This window comes from Panthera uncia, chromosome F1 (genome assembly GCF_023721935.1).
Source record: "Panthera uncia isolate 11264 chromosome F1, Puncia_PCG_1.0, whole genome shotgun sequence".
Classification (NCBI taxonomy): Eukaryota; Metazoa; Chordata; class Mammalia; order Carnivora; family Felidae; genus Panthera; species Panthera uncia.
In genome coordinates, this window is record NC_064813.1 from 26,633,217 (window position 1) to 26,655,744 (window position 22,528).

General features: G+C 38.0%; 1 protein-coding gene across 3 annotated transcripts in view; it reads right to left on the bottom strand.

Moving 5' to 3' along the window:
- The window catches only part of XPR1 (xenotropic and polytropic retrovirus receptor 1), a 210,217-nt gene extending 187,895 nt beyond the window's left edge, over positions 1-22,322 (bottom strand). For 2 of the 3 annotated variants that reach the window (XM_049634138.1, XM_049634137.1), the window contains exons 1-2: positions 5,615-6,791; positions 3,094-3,170 (exon numbers count right to left, since the gene is read on the bottom strand). Coding sequence is in view for 1 of the 3 variants with exons in the window: in XM_049634136.1 (XP_049490093.1) it covers positions 22,063-22,131 (69 nt within the window). In the remaining 2 variants the exon portion in view is untranslated. Of the gene's footprint in view, positions 1-3,093; positions 3,171-5,614; positions 6,792-22,062 lie in introns of those variants that run through there. The other variant, XM_049634136.1, reaches the window with a different exon arrangement.
- Positions 22,323-22,528: the final 206 nt, after the last annotated feature.

A 22,528-nucleotide genomic window follows, 5' to 3' on the forward strand; every position in this document is an offset into this window, starting at 1 on the left:
TATCTTCAGCCACATGTCTGCTAACACAAACTCAGAATGTCCAAAGTTCAATTCATTTCTTCCCAAAACATGCTCTTCTCATGTTCTGTATTTCTTTTAATGTCATTGCCAGTATCCAAATCACAGAGATTCACAATCTCAGTTATCACTCATTCAACAAATACTTATTGAGTACCTGCTATGTGCCAGGCACTGCTCTAAACACTTAGAATACATCATGAGGAAAATAAAAATCCCTGTCCTAGTGGAGTTAACATTCCTATATTCTCCTTCTTTTCACCCATGAGTTTAATGATCTGGTTCATTCAATGCCACTACCACAACCTCATTTACATATCTCCTGTATCCTTTTACCTACACTATTACAGTGAACTCTGACCTGGTTTACCAACTTAGAGATTTCCATCTCTCTAAAACATCTTACAACTCCTGCTTCCTTATCAATATTCCCAAAGCACCAGTCTGATTCTCCTGCTTAAAAACTTAAAAGGATTTCCCAATGGTTATAAAATAAAGCCCATAATCCTCTGCTGGCCTCTAAGGCACCCAGGATGGTTCAAACTATCTTTCTAGGCTTATATTCCAAACTGAAGAAAATCACTTTCACTTTCACAATCTAACCCTAAAGCCAAAATGAATTACTTATTACTCATTTTAGGAACTTCAATATTTCTTCCATCTTTGCCTTTGTTTACAACTACTCTCTCTACTACAATCCCCCACCCTACCCACATCTTCTAAACCTAACTTCCAAATCTTAACCATTTTTCAAGGTCTAGATCAAATTTAACCTCTTTTATTCATTGTCCTGATTTTTCCAGCTGGAAATCATCACTCTCTCCTCTGAAATCCTGTAGTACTCTATTTGAAACCATTTATAGCACTTAATATTTCCACCTTATATTTTAATTATTTATCTGTGTCACTTGGTCCCCATATGACTATAAAGTATGGGTATTAGCTACCGTGCTTGTACTTGTATAAAAGAGGTGCACCATATTTATAGATTATTAATATCATCATTAAGGAAGTTACCATGCTTTATTCATTCAATGTTTATTGGATGTCTACTCTGTACATTATGCCATAAAGAAAATAATGATGACTCAAACAAGAAGTCACATAAATAAATTATAACACAATATATTAAATACGTTTTAAAAAATGAGCAAAGCATATTGAAAGTCTAAGGCAGTCGCAATAGGGGGCCGAAAAAATAGGTGAAATATGGGAAAGAGGAGGACACCAAGAAGCAAAAATCAAGAAGCAAAAAAGAAACATTAAACATGAACTAAGGGAATTAAAGATCTTCAAGATTTTGAGCCCAGGTAAAAAGAAGGATGATTAGTGACACTATTAACTGACCTGGAAAAACACCAAAGAAAAAACCATGAGCAAAAAAAGATAAAAGAGATTGGATGACAAACCACTTTGGTATCTACAGAAAAACTGAGATAGTTAGCAGACAGATGAAAACAGAGATCTACAGTTTATTTTTTTAATGTTTATTCATTTGTTTTGAGAGAGAGAGAGAGAGAGAGAGAGAGTACAAGTGGGGGGAAAGGTAGAGAAAGAGGAGACAGAGAATCCCAAATAGGCTCCACACTGTCAGCACAGAGCCTGACATAGGACTCAATCCCACAAACCCTGAGATCATGACCTGAGCCAAAATCAAGAGCCAGACACTTAACTGACTGAGCCACCCAGGCACCTCAGAGATATACAATTTAAAAGACAGGTCAGAGCTAGTGGTTAAGAACTGGGAATCACCTACATAAAGGTGACAGGAAACTTCCTAAGCTTGGGGTGCCTGGCTGGCTCAGTCGGTAGAGGTAGAGTATGCTACTCTTGGTCATGAGTCTGAGCCCCACACTGGGCATGGAACCTACTTAAAATAAAAAAGAAACTGCCTAAACTGTAGGTAAATATAATTTCTCAGAAAGTGAGAAGTGGGCCAAGGACATAATCTTTTGGAATACAAAGCAGCAGACAAGACAATGAGAAAAAAATCAGATATATATATATACACACACACACACACACACACACACACACACACAGTGCCACAAAAATTAAAGGAGCATTTCAGGAAGGAAGAGATATTAGTCAATGGTATTGTAATAGTGCTGTATGGTGACAGATTGTAGATACACTTGTGGTGAGCATAGCCTAATGTGTAGAGTTGTCAAGTCACTATATTGTACACCTGAAACTAATGTAACAATGAAAAAAGAAAGAAGAGATATTAAAAATTATCAAAAGTTGCTTAGAGAAGAGATATCTGCACCCCCATGTTCAGTGCAGCATTTATTCACAATATAAGGCATGGAAACAACCTAAGGGTTAACAGATGAATGGATTAAAAAAAAAAAAGAAAAACAGCAAATAGAGTAGTGGTTATGATGGGGGGGGGGGCGGAGGGTGAGAGGATATCAGTTAAAGGCACAAACTACCAATTATAAGGTTAATAAATTCTGAGGATCTAATGTACAGCATGGTGATTATAGCTAATAATATTTTATTGGATACTTGAAAGTTGTGAAGAGAGTAGACCTTAAATGTTCTCACCACAAAAAAAGAAATGGTAATTATGTGATGGGATAGAGGTGTTAGTTAATGCTATGGAAATAATCATTTTACAATATATCAATGTATTAAATCATTATGTTGTACACCTTAAACTTACACAGTGTTATGTCGATTATGTCTCAATAAAGCTGAAAAATAACTTAAAAAGAAAACAAACATCTGAGCTAAGCAAAACAACAATCAAGGAAGGGTGCATAATACTCATAGTTTTTCTGTATCTTGAGCAGGATGGTGAATATAGATGTCTAGTCTGTCTAATTGGAATGTTATCTACCCATCTACCTATCTAATTGGAATGCTGCAACTGAATTATAAAGAAAAATAGCTAACGCTGGAATGCCTACACTCTTTCTACTTCAGAGCCTATATCTGAAACTATCCATATGTAAGATTTAAAAAAATATAACCTTAAGTTAAAGGAAAGAAAAATAAAAAGCTGCTTAGAGATCAAAAAGAAAGAGAAGACTAAGAGGAGGTTATTAGATCTGAGGATCAGGAGCTCACCTGTGACCATCAATCAATGGTTTCAGAAGAGTGATCAGGCAGAAGCTAGATTAGATTGGGTTGAGTACACATGAGAGCTGAGGAAATGATGGCCACAAATATCGATCAATAATAAAAGCAATCATAGTTACATTTAAATGCCTACTATCACATATCATTTTGAATATTTTAAACACACTACTTTAATTTTATGAAACACAGAGCTTTAACTCCTTAATGTAAACGTGATTCTCATTTTACCACTGAGATCTGAAACTCAGGTTACTAAAGTATCCCACCCAAGTTTTGTACATTCTATAATCCACGCTTGAGAAAAAGACACACAGCCCGCTATTTCAAATGAAACCTTATTTTCTAAGATTTACTTCCGATTTTGGCAACTCAATTTTCTGATATTCTTTTATTTCTAAAACTTTACTACCATTAGATTTTTATATCAAGTGAGGGACCTAGCCTCTGAGATGATTCTTCCAAAGATGAATCTTCCAAAGGATTCTTTCCTCCCGGTAGTAATGTTCTTGTGCAACCCCTCCCATACAAAATACAGCTGACCTATATAAACAATAGAATATTGCATAAATGACAGAATACTGTTTCCAGGGCTAAGTCATAAAAGACTCTGTGGTTTTCATTTTACTCTCTCTTGGATTATCTACTCTGAGGGAAGCCAGAATTTAAAAAAAAAAAAAAAAAAAAAAAGGCAGCCCTATGGTGAGTTCTGAATGGTAAAGAACTGAGGCCTTCTGAAAAAAAGCACAAATTTGCAAATCACCAGAGTTAGCTATCCTAGAATTGGATCCCCCAGCCCCAATCCAGCCTTGAGATAACTGCAACCCCAGCTGACATCTTGACTGCAACTTCACACAATACCCTGAGCCAGAACAACCCAGTTAAGCTGCTTCCAAACTCCGGACACACAGAAACAACATGAGATAAATGTTTATTATTGTTTTAAGCTACTAAGTTTTGGGCTATACAGATAATCAATACATGAGGTAGATTCAAAAAACATTTTTATATCACAGAATGTACATGTTATTAGATCATAACCAACATCTTCTGCTCATCTTGATCAAAGTAGCTAAGATGCTTATCCCTATACATATACCAAATAATGGAAAGAAAACTTATGACAATTTCAAGCAAGTGATTTATTTAGCAATAATAAGCAAAATTGCATTCCCATATATCAAAGCCACCAACATTGTAATTTAACTCACACTGAATACCCTTGAGAAGGCATACAGCCACACTTTTAACCTGAAGCAGGTCTGACAGAATAAATCAGCATCTTCCTTGTCTAAGGATGCTATTCTGACGATAAAATAAAGCTGATAACAAATGCTCTCTTCTTTTTTTTTTTTTTTTTTCAACGTTTTTTATTTATTTTTGGGACAGAGAGAGACAGAGCATGAACGGGGGAGGGGCAGAGAGAGAGGGAGACACAGAATCGGAAACAGGCCCCAGGCTCCGAGCCATCAACCCAGAGCCTGACGCGGGGCTCGAACTCACGGACCGCGAGATCGTGACCTGGCTGAAGTCGGACGCTTAACCGACTGCGCCACCCAGGCGCCCCACAAATGCTCTCTTCTAACTAATTAAATCTATATGTCTCATTCTTACATTTATTGTGGTAACAGCTGTAAATTCTGAGGGCAGAGAGCAACCTCACCTCAATTTTTATAGGCCACAGCATCTAGCACAGTACAAATTTAAAATATACTGGTAAACTTCACAGACTTTGTAACACAAAACCTAAGTGTCCAAATCAGCACATCAGTTAATTTTTTTTAAGTGTTAGCTATTATTTTTTTGAGCTTTTATAGCAGTTCTAGTTTCATGAACTATCAAAATGCAAAGTCCTTCCTTAGTTTTCTCAATTTTCATTATCTTTTATCTCTACACAAAATTCAAACCATTTTTATTTACTAGACACAAGAAAAGTTCTTAATGCTTTTGGCTTCCAGCTCTCTTTAACATGTAAGTTTTATACAGGTTGGTAAAACATGTTAGATTTCTGCCCAAAAATAATAGTTATCACAACATAAAATTCTCACGTTTGCTCTTAGTAACAGTTTGCCAGTTTAACTGAACAAAAACAAAAAGGAATCCAAAAGCTCTGCAATACTGCAATACTGTTTCCAATGTCTATAAAAATTATAAACATGGTTTCTTTCTTTCTTTTTTTTTAAGTAATCTCTACACCCAATGTGGGGCTTGAACTCAAAACCCCAAGATCAAGGGTAGCATGTTCTTCTAAGTGAGCCAGCTAGGTGCCCCCAAAATGGTTTCTAATCTATCGGTCTCAGACCACTTCACAGCTTCAATTTCAGTACCACAAAACCTTAATAAATTGGGTATTCTCTGGAGGCTGAATAACATTTCCCACAAAAAAAAAATACTACTAATCAAAATACATTTGTACTTAATAAAATACTACCATATTTCACTGAGTCTAAGACATTATCAATTGTTAAAACACACCATTATTTTATGAATCATTAAGAAAGAAAAGCATTACCAATTAAACTATGACATCTGTAAGATGAATCCCAATTTCAAAGGTGTTGGATAGTGAACAAGGCAGTGTACATCCTAGAATCTATGAAACACAGTAATTCATTTTGTCAAAAGGTAGTTTCTCAAGCAACGAATTCTTTTTTATTTTTAAGTTTATTTATTTATTTTGAGAGAGAAGGAGAGAGAGGGCAAGGGGGGCAGGGCAAAAAAAGAGAGAGAGAGAATCCCAAGCTGGCTCCATGCTGTCAGCACAGAGCCCCATGCAGGGTTCAATCTCACAAACCCTGAGATCATGACCTGACTGACAAGAGCCAGATACCTAACCAAGTGAGCCACCCAGGCACCCCATCAAGCAATGGATTCTACAAGTCCAGCTACCATCATTTGGTTTCCAAGAAATTTCATGACACTTAAAGAGAGTCTTCTTAAATTAAGTACTAACACCCTAAAATGTCCGTTGAATAAATGAGTAAAAGTTACTTCAGTGGCTTATTTTTAATAATGATAGAAATTAACAGCTCTACTTTACTGAAGAGTATCTTCTATAGATCAGGCTCTTGCTGGTACTTTCATATATTATTACATATAATTCTCACAATAACCTTAAAAGGTAGGTACTATCCTCATATTACACACAAGAAAACTGAGGTTCAGAGAAAAAACTTTGTAAAGGCCTCACAGACAATAAATGAGGGAAATGCAATTAAGCCAAAAATTTAGATAAAATTAAAGCTACTTTCTCTACTGTCTTCATATATGAACAGATTTCATAAATCCTCAAAGAACATTTTGCTTTATCCTACTTGGTCCTCAAAGTTATTTTCCTCACTCTGTTAGTAGCCAAATTTCTTTTTTTTTAAATATTAATTATAATCTATTGTCAAATTGGTTTCCATACAACACCCAGTGCTCATCACAACAGGTGCCCTCCTCAATTCCCATCACCTACTTTCCCCTCTTCCCCACCCCCCATCAATCCTCAGTTTGTTCTCAGTATTTAAGAGTCTCTTATGGTTTTCCTCCCTCCCTCTCTGTAACTTTTTCCCCCTTCCTCTCCCCCAAGGTCTTCTGTTAAGTTTCTCAGGATCCACATACGAGTGAAAACATATGGTATGTCTTTCTCTGACTGACTTACTTCACTTATTCACTTAGCATAATACCCTCCAGTTCTGTCTACATTGCTACAAATGGCCAAATTTCATTCTTTCTCATTGCCAAGTAGTATTCTATTGTATATATAAACCACATCTTCTTTACCTATTTGTCAGTTGATGGACATTTAGGCTCTTTCCATAATTTAGTAGCCAAATTTCTCAAATGGTAAGTACATACAGGTTGTCTCAATGACTTTAACCTCTTAAAACCTGGAAGATAGTTTGCAAAACACAATTTATATTCAGAATCCACCAATAAGCTCCCTTTGTCACATCCAAAGCCTATTCTTTTTCTTTTTTAATGTTTATTTATTTTTGAGAGAGGAAGAGAGCAGGGGAGGGGCAGATAGAGAGGGAGATAAGAATCTGAAGCAGGCTCCAGGCTCTGAGCTGTCAGCACAGAGCCTGACGCAGGGCTCAATCTCTTGAACCACAAGATCCTGACCTGAGCAGAAGTCGGGCACTTTAACTGACTCAGCCACCCAGGCACCCCCCCAAGGCCTATTCTTAATTCTCATTCTTACTGACCTGTCCACAGAGCATATCACTGCTAATAACCCATTTATCTCTACATCTCCAGTCTTGTAACAATGTATTTTCCAAGACTTCCTCTGTTTGCATCTTTACTTTTTTGCCTTACATACTTTCCCTTAGTGAATTCTTTAATTACTATCTCAATTATAATAATCTTATCTCTTAATACCATTTTTCAAATCCTAGCTCCTTCTCTACACACAGACATCTCACACATGAAATCAGCATATTTAAGATCTAATTTCATGAGTTTACCATTCCCAAAGGTAGCTATCCTCTACCAGTTTCCCTAGGTTTAAAACTTTATATTGAATTCTTCCCTCCTTCACTCCTTATAAAATGAATATTGAGGCACCTACACAATAAATCACTGTGCTAAGCACTAGAAAGTGATGCATTAAAAAATGTTTAATAGTATTACTTTATGCCTACCAATGATATTTTTATTTAATTTCAAATATTAATGATAATAAAATGATCCAACTACTAAAATATTGTGTATGTTTGCAAATTTCACCATTTGTAAGGAGGTTGTTACTTTAATGGGATATTCTGTGTTTAGCATGGCAGGTTCACAAAATATGCATTAAATTATTATTAATAATCACTGATATCATTAAAAATTTTAAATCATTGTAATTAAAGCTGGTTAAATAATGGTTTATTAATAAGTGTTCCTTACATAAAACCCACCATGTTAAATAATAGTCTCTAAAATGAAACAAAGGTTAAAGGAGAATTTCAAAATACTGCATTTGATCATTTCTTTCCCTAAAATATTTTTTTTCTCTAATACTGTATGTTTATAAATCAATTCTACTAAGGCTTCATAACAAGAGTGAAAGAAAAAAAAGTTACCAGCTTTCTTCCCAGTTTTTCTTCTATCCCAAAAACTAAAGAAACTGTCAAAAATGTTTAAATTAATCTTTTTATCTCAGCAATAACCATCAACAAGTAACAACAAAAACTTTGTGTTCTGTGAAATATCAGGCTTTTTTAAAAAGGTAAACTTCTTTCATCTTCCATTTATCCAATAAATGAATAAGCAATATCTAAGTTGTTTTTTCCCAGTTAGAGTTTCACTGATTCCCTTCCCCAAGTTGTCTCAAGAATAAATAAATTAGAGGGCACTTGGATGGCCCAGTCAGTTGAGTGACCTGCTCTTGATTTCGGCTCACGTCATGATCTCATTGTTGTGAGATTGAACCCCAGGTGGGACTCCGCACTGGACATGGAGCCTGCTTAAGATTCTTTCTCTCCCTCTGCCCCCCCCACAAATAAATACATAAATACATAAATAAATACATAAAAATTAAAAGAATAAAATCAACTAGGAAACTGCTCAACTGTTAGTTTCAAACCACTAGAGATAGATATGTAATAATGGCTAATATACATACAACACTTACTACACGTAGTATTATTACTTACCACACATATGTACTAAGTGCTTTCCAATTATTAATTCAGTTAATTTCATATGATCCTCTAAAGTAGGCACTATTATCATGTCCAATTTAAGGATGAGAATACTGTAACACGGAAAGGCTAAATGACTTGCCCAAGCTCACAGGATTATTATAATAACTTCAATTTCAGTGGTCTCTAAAGCAATGTACTTTCTAATTTCTCCATCTATCAAGAACAGAACTGTTCAAAGTCCATGATACTAACCAAACAAATTCTAGAGAAAACATTTTGCAGCCCTCTCTAGCAAATATCTAATGGCAGTATAATTTGAAGTACTTATATTTCAAAACTCCTATTTCAAACAAATATATTCAACTCAAAAAGAAAGGTTTATAAAAAGATGTATGAAATCTGTGATTAGAAGTGGTAACTAACCTGCTTATTAACACTTTTGTTATCTACTATTATAAAAACATTTGAAAAACAACAGAAAGATATATCTCAATATATCTCAATATATCTCACTGATCACATTTGAGTTTATTACCTAAAACTAAAAAAAGAACTAAATCTGCATTCACTGACTAAACAAAAGAATAAGAAAACACTAAATTGATATCAAAGTAATTTATTTCTAGAGCTCTAGCCACATTCTGTGGGGACAAACATGAACTTTTCTTATTTTCTGCATTCATTCTTCAACCATGCTCTTATAAATTTCTTTCTCAACCTTTAATGACATCCCAGATAGATCCCATGGCCTTTTGGTCACTTTCAGTAATTTAAAAAAGAAGTTGCTAGGGGCGCTTGGGTGGCTCATTCAGTTAGGCATCTGACTCTTGATTTCAGCTCAGGTCATGATCTTAGGGTCATGAGATCAAGCTTCATGCACAGAGCCCACTTAGAATTCTCTCTCTCCCTCTCTCTGCCCCTCCCACACTCGCTTACTGTCTCCCTTAAAAACAAAAATTAAAAAAATTAAAAAGTTGCTAAACATGGTAGACACTGCCAGATGTAGATACCTTGACAGGTATCTATTACTCTGCCTGACATATACACAGTAAGCATTAAGTAAAATTATATACCATTACTATCAAATTTTATCAAATCTAAGATGTAATATACACCATTAATAGTAATTAATAGTAATATACACCATTATTTTATGTGCTTCTAAAAATGAAAAATGTATCTGCAAATTAACCTACAACACAACATTAATTATAAGACATATCCTGATTTTGGTATTAAAATATGGGAAAAATACACACTAAAATTGATTAATTAAGCTACTATTCAAGCCCTCAATATTTTCAGCTATACTGTTTGGTTTTCCTGTCTTTGGTCTTATTCTCTCCAATACATCTTCCAAGATCTAAATTATACATTTCACTTTGCACTGATCCCTCTCCACTAACCTCTTCTTTAAAATCCTTGATGTTTCACACCCAGGAAGTGTTTAAACTCAGCAAGGTACTCATCCCTTCACCCCTTGATCCCTCCCAGTCCACCCTTCCAACCTCACTCCATTAGTTCTCCAACATATCCACTAAACCAGATTTCATTAATATGCTTAGATACTTCCACCTATTTATGCCTTTGCCTAGTATTATTCTGTCTGCCTAGATTACCCCCCATGTGGAGCCTGCTTGAGATTCTCTCTCCCTTTTCCTCTGCCCCTCCCCTGCTCATGCTCTCTCTCAAAAATTAAAAAAAAAATTAAATGTTTATACAGCAGTGATACGCCTCAGCAATGTACATTGGTGAGCAGGAAGCCAATATTCTTATCCCAGGCTCTTCTATCAGCTAGTTTCAAGACTCTGACCACATAATCTTGGCCTCTCTACCTCAATTTATTCATCTATAAAACAGAGAGGTTGAGAAGGTCTTTCTCAACTCTAAAACCAATTCTAGTATTAGAAATTAAATTTTCATTAAAAAACTGAAAAGAACTAAAAGTAGATATCCTCTAAAAACTCCCAACAATTCACTCAAGCTATTTGGTTATACTTAAGAATACACATGTGAATTTCACCTCAACTAAAAAAAAAAAAAAAAATACAGCCTATAACTTAAATAATGTCTAATTTACAAGTGAACAGGGAATTTATTTCAAAACCACATAATTGTTCTTAGGTGGTTTTCTTTATATAAAAAGGTTAAGGACCATTTTTAATATAAATATTAATATTTAACATTAATTCATTCATTAATTATTGATATAAATATCACAGATAACAGGAGTAATGGCTAAAATCAACAAAGCCATTTTCCAAGAAAACTTGAATTGGGCAAGCCCAGAGTGACAAATTTTAAGGCTCAGTTTATACAACATTAATACCATTGAGCTCTCTAGAGGAGAAATAATTTTTATAACAAATATATAGCTCTTACTATGTGCCAGGCATTGTTCTAAGCACTTTCTATATTTTAACTCCTTTAATCCTCCCAAAGACCTAGAACTACTATTATTATCCCTATTTTACAGATGAGGAAACTGAAGCACAGAGTGGTTAAGTGACTTGCCTGAGGTCTCTCATCTAGTAAACTGTGGAGCTGGAATATGAGCTAGGCAGTATGGTTTAGAGTTTGTTCTCTACGCATTTTGAACATACTAGCATACAAGGCAAAATAATAAGCAATAAAGTGAATCAGGGTAATTGTGTTAACTCAGCCACTAACCAAGTCATGTAACCCTGAATCACTTAACCTCTCTAAACCTCATTTCCCATTAAGTAAAAAAGGGAATTGGGCTAAATAATCTCAGAAATTCCTTACGGGGATAATTAACATTCCATGATCTATCATCTGGAAGCCAAATGCCACAACTGCAGCATACAACAGCTATGCCCACTTTATCTTCCTCTTTTTACTCTTATTACTAATATCTTATCTTTTTCTTATGGCCTCATCTTCATAAGGTCCTCTATTTACCAGCTGCCTATCTAATAATAGTTACCCTGATAATCTTGAGGAAAATATAAATTAACTCTGGCCTCCAGACCACACTCTACTACCTCCAAAACGTGCAGACTGAGACCTAGGACTGAAAATAGACCAGCCATTACTTTAGCAGATGCTCAAGAATAGGTCAGACCAGGGGCACCTGGGTGGCTCAGTCGGTTAAGCGGCCGACTTCAGCTCAGGTCATGATCTCGCGGTCCGTGAGTTCAAGCCCTGCGTCGGGCTCTGTGCTGACAGCTCAGAGCCTGGAGCCTGCTTCCGATTCTGTGTCTCCCTCTCTCTGACCCTCCCCCGTTCATACTCTGTCCTCTCTCTGTCTCAAAAATAAATAAACGTTAAAAAGAATAGGTCAGACCACATCAAACTCTATATATGTATAAATAAAGGAACTTATTTATTTTTCCAAAGGTAGTAATAAGAATTAAAAGAAGGCTATCCACAATTAGCAGTATCAACATAATCAATTACTCAATGGCTCTAAGACTCAATTTCCCCAATCTATAAAACAGAGCTGACAACCTACCTTAATGGCTTGCTAATAAAGAGAAAATGTTTTTAAACTACTTAACATAGTGCCTAATACAGTAAGCACTCAAAAAATAACATCTGTTGTTACTTACAATTCCTGTATAAAAGCAAGAGCTCTAGGAGGGCCTGAGGGGCTCAGTCGGTTGAGTGTCCCACTCTTGATTTCGGCTCAGGACGTGATCCAAGGGTCATGGGATCAGGCCCTGTGTCAGACTCCACCATGCTTAAAATTTTTTCTCTCTCTCTCCCTTAGCCCCTCTCCCTCCCTCTCTCTCTCTCTCTCTCTCTCAAATAAAATTTTTTTAAAAAGCAAGAGTTCTAATGTATGACAGATTCAATTTCAAATCCTACTTGGTCTGCTACTTGCTAGGTATGTAGCCATGAACAAATGATTAATCTAAAATAAAAATAATAAATCATCTACCTTGCAAAGTTGTGAAGATTAAATGAGATTATTCTATATGAAGCAGCTGACACTGGGTTCCTAACTGCTCGATAAATGTCAATTCCATTCTCCTTAATGACAAGCAGACCACATATCACCTAATTCAATTCAAAGAAAAGAGAACGGAATTGGGAATCCCCAAGAAGCCAACTTTTTCCCCCCTTACATCCTTTGCAGTGGGGGAAATACCTGAGAATTCTCACCCAAGAGATTCCCTATTCCCCTACGTGCTTCCTAAAACTGGAGAACTTTTTCTCAGGCCATCTTTGAACCTTCTGAAAGGAGTCCTGTGTTCTAAGGCAGTAACTCTCAGAAACCCTTTCAGGGAGGGGTGCCTGGCTGGCTCATTCAGAAGACCATGCAACTCTTGCCTTGGGGTCATGAGTTTGAGCCCCATTATTAGGTGTAGAGATTGCTTAAGTAAATAAACTTAGAAAAAATTAAAAAAAAAAAGGGGGGGGGTGCCTAGGTGGCTCCATCAGTTAAGCGTCCAACTTTTGATTTCAGCTCAGGTCATGATCTCACACTGGTAAGATCAGCTCCGCACTGGGCGTGGAGCCTGCTTAAGATTCTCTCTCTCCCTCTCCCATGCCCCTCCCCTGCTCGTATGCTTGCACACATGCATTCTCTCTCTCTAAAAAGAAAAAAAGAAAAGAAAAAAAAAAGCAAAGAGAAAGAAAATGAGGAAGAAAGAGAGAGAAAGAGAGAGAGAAAGAAATAAAGGAAGGTAGGAAGGAAGGAAGGAAGGAAGGAAGGAAGGAAGGAAGCCTTTCAGGAAGCTCAAAAGATCCAAATTCTTTTTTTTTTTTTTTTCAACGTTTTTTATTTATTTTTGGGACAGAGAGAGACAGAGCATGAACGGGGGAGGGGCAGAGAGAGAGGGAGACACAGAATCGGAAACAGGCTCCAGGCTCCGAGCCATCAGCCCAGAGCCTGACGCGGGGCTCGAACTCACGGACCACGAGATCGTGACCTGGCTGAAGTCGGACGCTTAACCGACTGCGCCACCCAGGCGCCCCCCAAATTCTTTTTTTAATAACACTACAAAACTTCACTTGTTTTTTTCATTCTCGTTCTTTCACAAGTAAACAGTGGAGTTTCCCAGAGGCTGCATGAAGTGTGATAACATGTCTCTAGTAGAAGGTGTGCTTGTTACACTCCTGTGTTTTAAGCATTTCTCAGTTTTAATTTCTAATACAACATGTATCAGTAGACACTAGAATCCTCAATAATTTTTAGGAGTTTCAAATGGTTCCAAGGCCAAAAAGTTTAAGAACCACTGCTCTAAAGTACAGAAAAAGCCTACAAAGCACATGCATTACTCTGTGAATTACAACTTGACCAATTTAGCCTAAGTAAGTCACACAATAATCTAAAAACGTCCCACTTTACTGAATGATTACATTACAGCCCTTCAATTTTCAAAACAATCTCTTGTTCTCTCATCATTTATGAACAGACAGAACTATGTCTAAGGACTTATATCTCCACATTCCTAGTCCTCAGTCTTTGTAAATATTGCAGGTCACCCTCAATGAATAAGAGACTATATTTGCTTAATTAACATATTGTCCTCTTGTTACAGAGACGATGAAGTTGTAAGTTATGCTTACAGCAGGTTAATTATACTTTCCCCTGACCTCTAATAAATGAACAACTTTTTAAGAATTTTCTGATCAGCCCCTATAGACACCATACCTGCATGATGATGGGAATGGGTAACTAAATCTGTTCCTAGAAACAAATTAGATGGAAAGGTATAACAAAAAAAGTTTAAAAGTTCAAAAAGCTAAGGAGAAAGTCTCTTAGCCATTTACAAGTGACCCAAATTTATAACAATGTTCCAAGTCCTCAATCTGCAATCTTTCCTTTCTATACCATTTTTAATTCTGAAACACTGCGCTGACTGAAATACAAAGCCAAAACCAGAGGTGCCTGGGTGGTTCAGTTAAGCATCTGACTTTATCTAGGTCATAATCACATGGTCCCTGAGTTCAAGCCCCACATCAGGCTCTGTGCTGTCATGACAGCACAGAGACTGGAGCCTACTTCAGAGTCTGTGTCTCCCTCTCTCTCTGCCACCCCCCCCCCCCATTTGCTCACATTTGCACATGCCCTCTCTCAAAAAAAAATAAATAAACATTTAAAAATGAAACAAAAACAAAAAATACTATTGTTTTTTCTTTTTTTTTTTTTAAATATTTATCTACTGGGGGAGGGGGGGAGGTACAGAGAGAGAGGCAGAAAGAGAAACCCAAGCAGGCTCCACACTGCCAGCACAGAGCCTAACTTGGAGCTCGATCTCATGAACTGTCAGATTGTGACCTAAGCCAAAATCAAGAGGGAGATGTTTAACAACAGAGTCACACAGGCACCCCATCTTTTCTATTTTTAAGATAATGAAAGAGCTTGAGTTTCAGGACAAATCTATCAGCCTACAGCAAATAGTAGAACCCCTATAAACAGCTGTTGGAATGAATGGATAATTTAAGGCATTTGTTCATGAGCTTTGTCTACCTGGCTTCTTTCAGCATTTACTAGGTAAAAGGAATACGTGAAAAGGCAAATACAACTGGGTAAGAACCCTAGTGAATTTTGACACTGCTCTCAATTGCAAAGACTAGTTCAATACCAGGCAATCCGCAAACCAGCTTTGGTTAAGCTGCACAACTTGAACAAAGTCTTCCAAACCTTTTTTAAATATCATATCACTATCAAAAACAAAAACAATAGCTTACTATGTACCTCCTCCAGTATATGTATATTTATTGATAAATTATATCCTACAACTGTGTACATAATAAAACAGAATTTTTTAAATAGTTTCTTTAAAAAATGTTTTTTTAAATATTCATTTATTTTTGAGAGAAAGAGAGACAGAGTGTGAGCAAGGGAGGGGCAGAGAGAGAGGGAGACACAGAATCTGAAACAGGCTCCAGGCTCTGAGCTGTCAGCAAAGAGCCTGACGCAGGGCTCGATCTCGGGAATGGCAAGATCATGACCTGAGCCGAAGGCAGACATTCAATCCACCGAGCCACCCAGGTGCCCCTAAATAGTTTCTAAAAGATGAGATAATGATAAACAATTTTTATCTTTCATTTATAAATAGTACAAAAATATTTTCAACCTAAGAGATTATCAATACTTTTAGAAAACAACATACCTGAAAAGCTTATTTTTAAAAATCTAAGCTTAACATTTTGTGATATGGTATTTCAAAGGTCTAGCTTAAACTTCAGGAATTAGTTGATTATGAAACTTAATTATAATGGTTATAAATTGAAAAACAAACCACAAAGGCTCAATATTCTTAACACATAATATATGTTTATGGTGAAGTTCACTATGGAAGACAGTGAACTTACTTCAGGTGTGCTTGTGTGGCTCAGCTGATCAAGTGTTGGACTCTTGGTTTCAGCTCAGGTCATGATCTCAGAGTTTGTGAGATTGAGCCCTGAGTCAGGCCCTGGACTGATAGTGTGGAGCCTGCTTGGGATTCTCTTTCTCTCCCCCTCTCTCTGTCCTTCCTGCGCTCTCTCTCTCTCTAAATAAAGTTTTGAAAAAAATCTTATTTCAAAGAATTATCCTAATTATTTTGAATTTGGGGGGGGGGGCAAACTTCTTGTCAGATCTATCAGAAGTATGATTGTTTTTGTCTGTAATTTGGCTTACCAAAAGCTAGTACTAGAAGTAGAATTGTCAGCTCTGCCACTTTTTTGTTCACATGTGCTTGCTTTAGTGGTATTACTGTTGAGGTTCTTTACGGAAGTCTTTTTTTTTTTTTTTTCAAGTTTATTTATTAACTTTGAGAGAGAGAGAGAGAGAGAGAGAGAGAGCAAGTAAGGTAGGGGCAGAAAGAAGAGGAAGAAAGAGGATCCCAAGCAGGCTCCAGGCTCTCAGCACAGAGCCAGATGCGGAGCTTAAACTCATGAACCATGAGATCACGATCTGAGCCAAAATCAAGAGTCAGAGGCTTAACCAACTGAGCTACCCAGGCACCCCTACAGGAGTCTTTTTAAGTCCTATCCATTTTATAAGAGTTAGTTTAGTCGAAACTAGGTAACATCTGTAAATTCTACACAACCATAAACTAGAATAATTGCTATTTGCTTAAAGTGAACACACAAGTAAGAAACCTATTAGCAATCTTTCTCTTTTTCTCAGAACACCTCCTAACAAGGCCATCAAACTCACCCATTTATTAAATATTAGTAAAATTTTGTCTTATGCATAAAAATGAATATAACTAACAGTTCTAGTATTATCTTCTCTTACTCAATGGGAGTTTTGGGTACTCTCCTTTGGGGGCCATGGCACGAATATACTTAAAACCCCTAGCCAGCACAACTCAGTCAGTCTCTCAAATGCTTTCCAGATTAGGACTGGATTTGAAGCCAGGACTAACTTTCCATGGTCACCCCAGGTCAAATAAGATTCTTAGGTTCTTATGATCTGGGCCTTCATCCAAAAGCTGATCCAAAACCAACCTTGAGGGATGGATGGACAAGTATAATCTTTCCAGGATACTCATCCTAACACACTTTATTATACAAATATAATAAAGAATAGTAATAGGTTCCTCTCTTATACAACATTCATTCACTCATTTAAGAAACATTGGTAAATGCCAGGCATCTTATGGACACAATCATTTACAAGTGTTATCTTAAATACACTATACCGTACTTTCATTTGCAGAAGTGCCCGAAAGAAAAAGTGGTTTGTGCCCCATCGGGTGGCCAAACTGGAAATTTCAAACAAGTTCTAGCAAGACAAGTTAACCCTAACTAATCAACATAATACCTTTGGGAAATTGAAGCCTGCAACACAAGTGTTCTCATGGGATAGTTCTATAAATGAAAATCACAATAATGTCAGGGCAATGTTTCCTTACAATTGAAGATAGGGATGTACCGTTTATGCAGAATCTTTCCTTTTCCAAATCCTGCAAAAAAATTAATCAATGACTATCCCTTTTATTTATTTAAGTTAAACAGGGGCGCCTGGGTGGCGCAGTCGGTTAAGCGTCCGACTTCAGCCAGGTCACGATCTCGCGGTCCGTGAGTTCGAGCCCCGAGTCAGGCTCTGGGCTGATGGCTCGGAGCCTGGAGCCTGTTTCCGACTCTGTGTCTCCCTCTCTCTCTGCCCCTCCCCCGTTCATGCTCTGTCTCTCTCTGTCCCAAAAATAAATAAAAAACGTTGGAAAAAAAAAAATAAGTTAAATAAAAGTTTCAGTGGGTCAGTTTTCCACTCCCAAATTAAAATCTCATCAAAATTTTCTGAAAGAACTTTAATTTAATAATAGTCCTAAATTTGTTCTATCTTCTTCATATATCAAGTATAATTAAGCCATTAAAAAATATAGAAATTTAAAGCTAGATGGGTCCTCAGAAAATATAGCCCTGCGAGTTTAGAAACCATTAAGACCAGTTCTCTCACCTTACAAAGAACCTAAAGCCCAGAAAGAGGAAGTAATTTCATCAGGGTCACACATCTAGGGTGACCTGACTCCCAATGCTTACACATCTATGCTCAAGAGGCTAGCTATCTATATGTGATCCTAGACAGATGACTTAACCTCTCTGGACCTTTGTTTCTTTGTCTGAAAAAAAGAGGAAGTAGATAGTGTTCAAATTCCCCTGAAACTCTAAAATCCTGAAATTTAGATACCTCATTATTTTAGGAACCTACTCAACTCCAGTATACACTGAAAAAACCATTCTTAATTCCTGAGAAACCAAAGCAGCACAGGACCCTAGGGATGAAAACACAAGTCAGCAGCCGAAGGCACGAAATATATTTGCTTCTTTTGCTAATATTCTGTAAAATATTAACATGGCCATACTAGTCTATGTGGTTGAAACTGGTCTGTTAATTTTGATTAATCAATTACAGAGCTCTAAAATTGCAATCACTGATTCTAAATTTTTTTTAAAGTGCTCTTATAAAGATTTATTGATGTTCTATTTTCTATGCCAAGATTTACACTCAAATAGATTACTGGAAACAGGGATGGTTTCTGCTCATTTGTGTTTATTCTCTGTAAAAGCTATTCACAAGTGGATCAAACAGATTTTCTTTATATGGTTTCTTCTTATTGCTTCTCTTTTATGCTTTATTATTCTGCCTACGAAGATTGAGTTTATGAACTCCACAATTTATTTCTGAATTAGAAATTCTAATAATTTTTAGGTTATTTATGAGTAATAACACTAATAACAATTTTAACATTCCAAAAAGCAAAAACCATTAAAAGTTAAATAAAAAACTATGGGGGCGCCTGAGCGGCTCAGTTGATTAAGCATCTGACTCTTGATCTTGACTCAGGTCATGATCTCACGGTTGTGAGTTCGAGCCCCACACTGGGCTCTGCGCTGGCAGCAGGGAGCCTGCCTGCGATCCTCTCTCTCTCTCTCTCTCAAAATAAATAAACTTAAAAAAAAAACAAAAACCTATGAACAGGGTGCCTGAGTGGCTCAGTCAGTTGAGGGTCCCATTCTTGATTTTGGCTCAGGTCATGATCCAGCATCAGGTTCTGTGCTAAGAATGGAGATTTTCTAAGCTTAAGATTTTCTCTCTCTCTCTCTCTCCCTGTCCCTCTTCCTCTACCCCCCTCCCCACTGGCACACTGTCTCTCTTAAACAAACAAAAACCTATGAATCACAATGGACCTTGAAAAGCTCTCTGGCCCTATATATTCTTATCTTATGGAAAAGGAAAGAGCCCTGGAAAGATAAAAAGATTGTCCCCAGGGTCTCATAGCTAACATATACAATAACTAGCATTTATTGTGTGGCCATGTATACACAATAATACACATAATTATAGATGTAAAACAAAATTTTCAGTTTCTATCTAATGCTCTGCTTATCTCAAATAAAATTTAATGTAGTGAAATGACATAAAAACCAAAGAAGCTCAACAGTTCATCATGGTCCACAGCACTAGAAAGCACCCTAGTCTAGACATCAGAGGTAATACCCTAGAATTTCACCACTAGTGCTTGAAAAACAAATTCAAGTGTCTATTGCATGAACAGTGTTTCATGAGCATAATCTTCATATATCAGAAACTACGTGTTACTGCATTATAAGAAGATTCTTTTCTCCAGCAACAGCTAACATCTTTTAGAATGTCATTTTTCCCCAAAGTTTTTAAGTTGCCAAAATGCCCAGACTCTGAAAACTCTTATTTATGCCTCTTTAAATATTTTCAAAGGAACAGCACCAGCTCTTGAGAAACAATATAGCAACACAAATCCCAACCCTATAAAGAAATCTTTTTAATGGCTCCAATTCACAAAGAAAAGTGCCCCTTATTTAATTGTGCCTACCAAACAATGAGTTCATCTGGGACAGGAGTTAGGTAGTAGGGACTCTGCAGAATAAAATTTCAATTAGCCACAATAAATGAAATTTTTTTAACACCTTATAATTGCCCCAGGAAAGATAATGCAGTCACACATGTGCTCAGGAATTCTGTCCCTCTGTAACCAACCTAGAGTAACCCAATTGGGGTTAGTGTCCAAAGGGAGTTTATGAATGAGGAGTCCCAGAATTACTGTGGTCACTCCAGCCACAAAGCTGACATTACAAATCAAGAGGTAATTGCATTTTCAAACTAAATCTTATGTTACCCCTTCCAGCCTCAGCTACTCCAAATTAATACAATTCTATGAAAGTGCTGTAATACTTAAAATTAATCACAGCATACAACTAGCCACTATTACTTTTGCCCAAATCGAGCATTCCATACGTACTATAAGACAAGTATAAGATGTTGCTTCAGCATGCTTTTCCTATGCCTCTGTGAAGAACTGGCAGTGGTGCTGAAAATTACTACAAGATGAAAGACCAATGCCCTCCTTTCAATAAAAACCATCATCTGGACTCTAGCCAAGGTTTTAAAACTGACCGAGTGTTATTGGAAACAATAAATCAAAAACTCCACAGGCTGAAAAGCTAGTCCCTTATTTTATTCTTACAAAATGTAGCCACAAAACACTAAAGAAAATTAAGTGAAAGAAAGCATTAATAATTCTGGGTGTTTCATTTCTGGCAATAATCAAATACTGTATGTTACAAGGTGAATTTATTTTACAATCTTCAAGGTTCTGTTTACTTACACCTCTTTCCCTGTCTTCCCCAATTATTACAACTGCTTTATGAAAAATAAACTTGTGCTATTGCCTAAACACCCTATCACTGAACTTAAATAGACATAGACAACTAAAACATTTTAATTCATAAAATGTAGCTAACATATTTGAGTTTGTATTGATTTTATACTCTTTGTTCCCGCACATACATAGATGTGAATTCCTGGAGGTTACAGATAAGTCTTTCTTTCTCTATCCAGGAGCTGAATTGCCAGTTACTGAGAATAACCTATTGCAGTGCTTAAAAGCTCTTTAGGTATCTTGCCTTCTGAAAATATACATGGGTTCATTATCCTTACTCGTTCCTATATTAATGTAAGGTTCCTCATCAGTACCTACTGAATACCCTCCAAGCTGTTATCACAGCAATTAGGGGGGAAGGGGGCCATGATATCTACAATACACAGGTATGTTTTAAAAGTACATTGTTTACAATACAGTACTTTTCTCCCTGGCTAACAAAATTTTAGAAAAGAAAACCTGAAAAATTTAATTATTCTCTTCTCTTCCCTTCTTCCTCTTCCTCCTTCACTCCATTCCAAAACAACAGGACAGTCAAAACCAGAGATGTGATTACTTTGTATACTTCATGCAATCAGTAAAAAGACCGTCACCGTCTTATTATCAAAACAGAATAGATGATTACAATACGTTTGCATACAGTAACCACTGCATATGTGATATACATTTAAATCAAATTTCAACCCTGTTACAAAGCCTTTGTCAACAGTGGGCAAGTGGGGAAAAGCGGAAGGGCTCTGTGGAATGAAGAAAATCGCTAACGGGGCTTATCTCGGAAGAGGATTCCTTGGTGAGAGGTGAGCAGAGAGAAACAAAACCTAACCTTGGCGAGGGGGCGCTCGCCCAGGGTGGGGACGAGAGGTCAGAGTGAGTGGGGAGGAGGGGATTAGCGCGGAACCGCCGCGACCCCGGGCTGCCCTCCCACCACTACTCCCCCACCTGCGGCTCGCCCTCCCACCACTATTCCCCAGCCCCGGCGGAGCTGTGCCCTCCCTCCCGGCCCGCCGCCTGCATATCCGTTACCCCGGCGGCAGCGGGGCTGCGGGGGAGGGGAAGGTCAGCGGGGCCCAGAGCGGGGCAGCCGCGGCGGGGATGCCGCAGTGGCTCCCCGCGGCACCAGGTCAAAGTCCGCCCAGGCGCGGGGAGGCAGCAGGAGCGGAAGGCGGCAGCGGAGGTCTGCACTGGCGAGATGGTGGCCCCTCCGAGTCCTCCCACACCCCAGCTGCTGCCGGTACCTCATACTGGATGTACTGCTTCCTCCACTCGGGAGTGATGTGCGCGGAGAGGTGCTCGGCGAACTTCATCCTGCCGTTTCCCCCTCACTCCCACTCCGGTCCAGCAGTTACTGGCGGCGGCGGCGGCGGCAACAGCGACTCCGACTCCTCCCCACATGGGCCCCGGCGCGGCACGGCGCTGCGCTTCTCTCCTCCTCCGCCGCCGCCGAGGTCTCCTCAGAGCCGCCCTCCCGCCATCTTCCTCCTCCTCTCCATAGCCCCGCCCCGTCCCGCCCTCTAGACGTCATCGCCATGGTAACCGCCTACGCCGCACCAACGAAGAGGGAGGGATAGGGGGCGGGGTTTGGGGGGGGGACATTCCTCGAGGCGCCTCCCCTTCTGGGCCGGACGTGCTGGAGGCACCTCCCCTGACCTCTTCCGTCTGACTCCCGTTGGCCTTACAGCTAGCTGCTCTCTACCGCCTGCC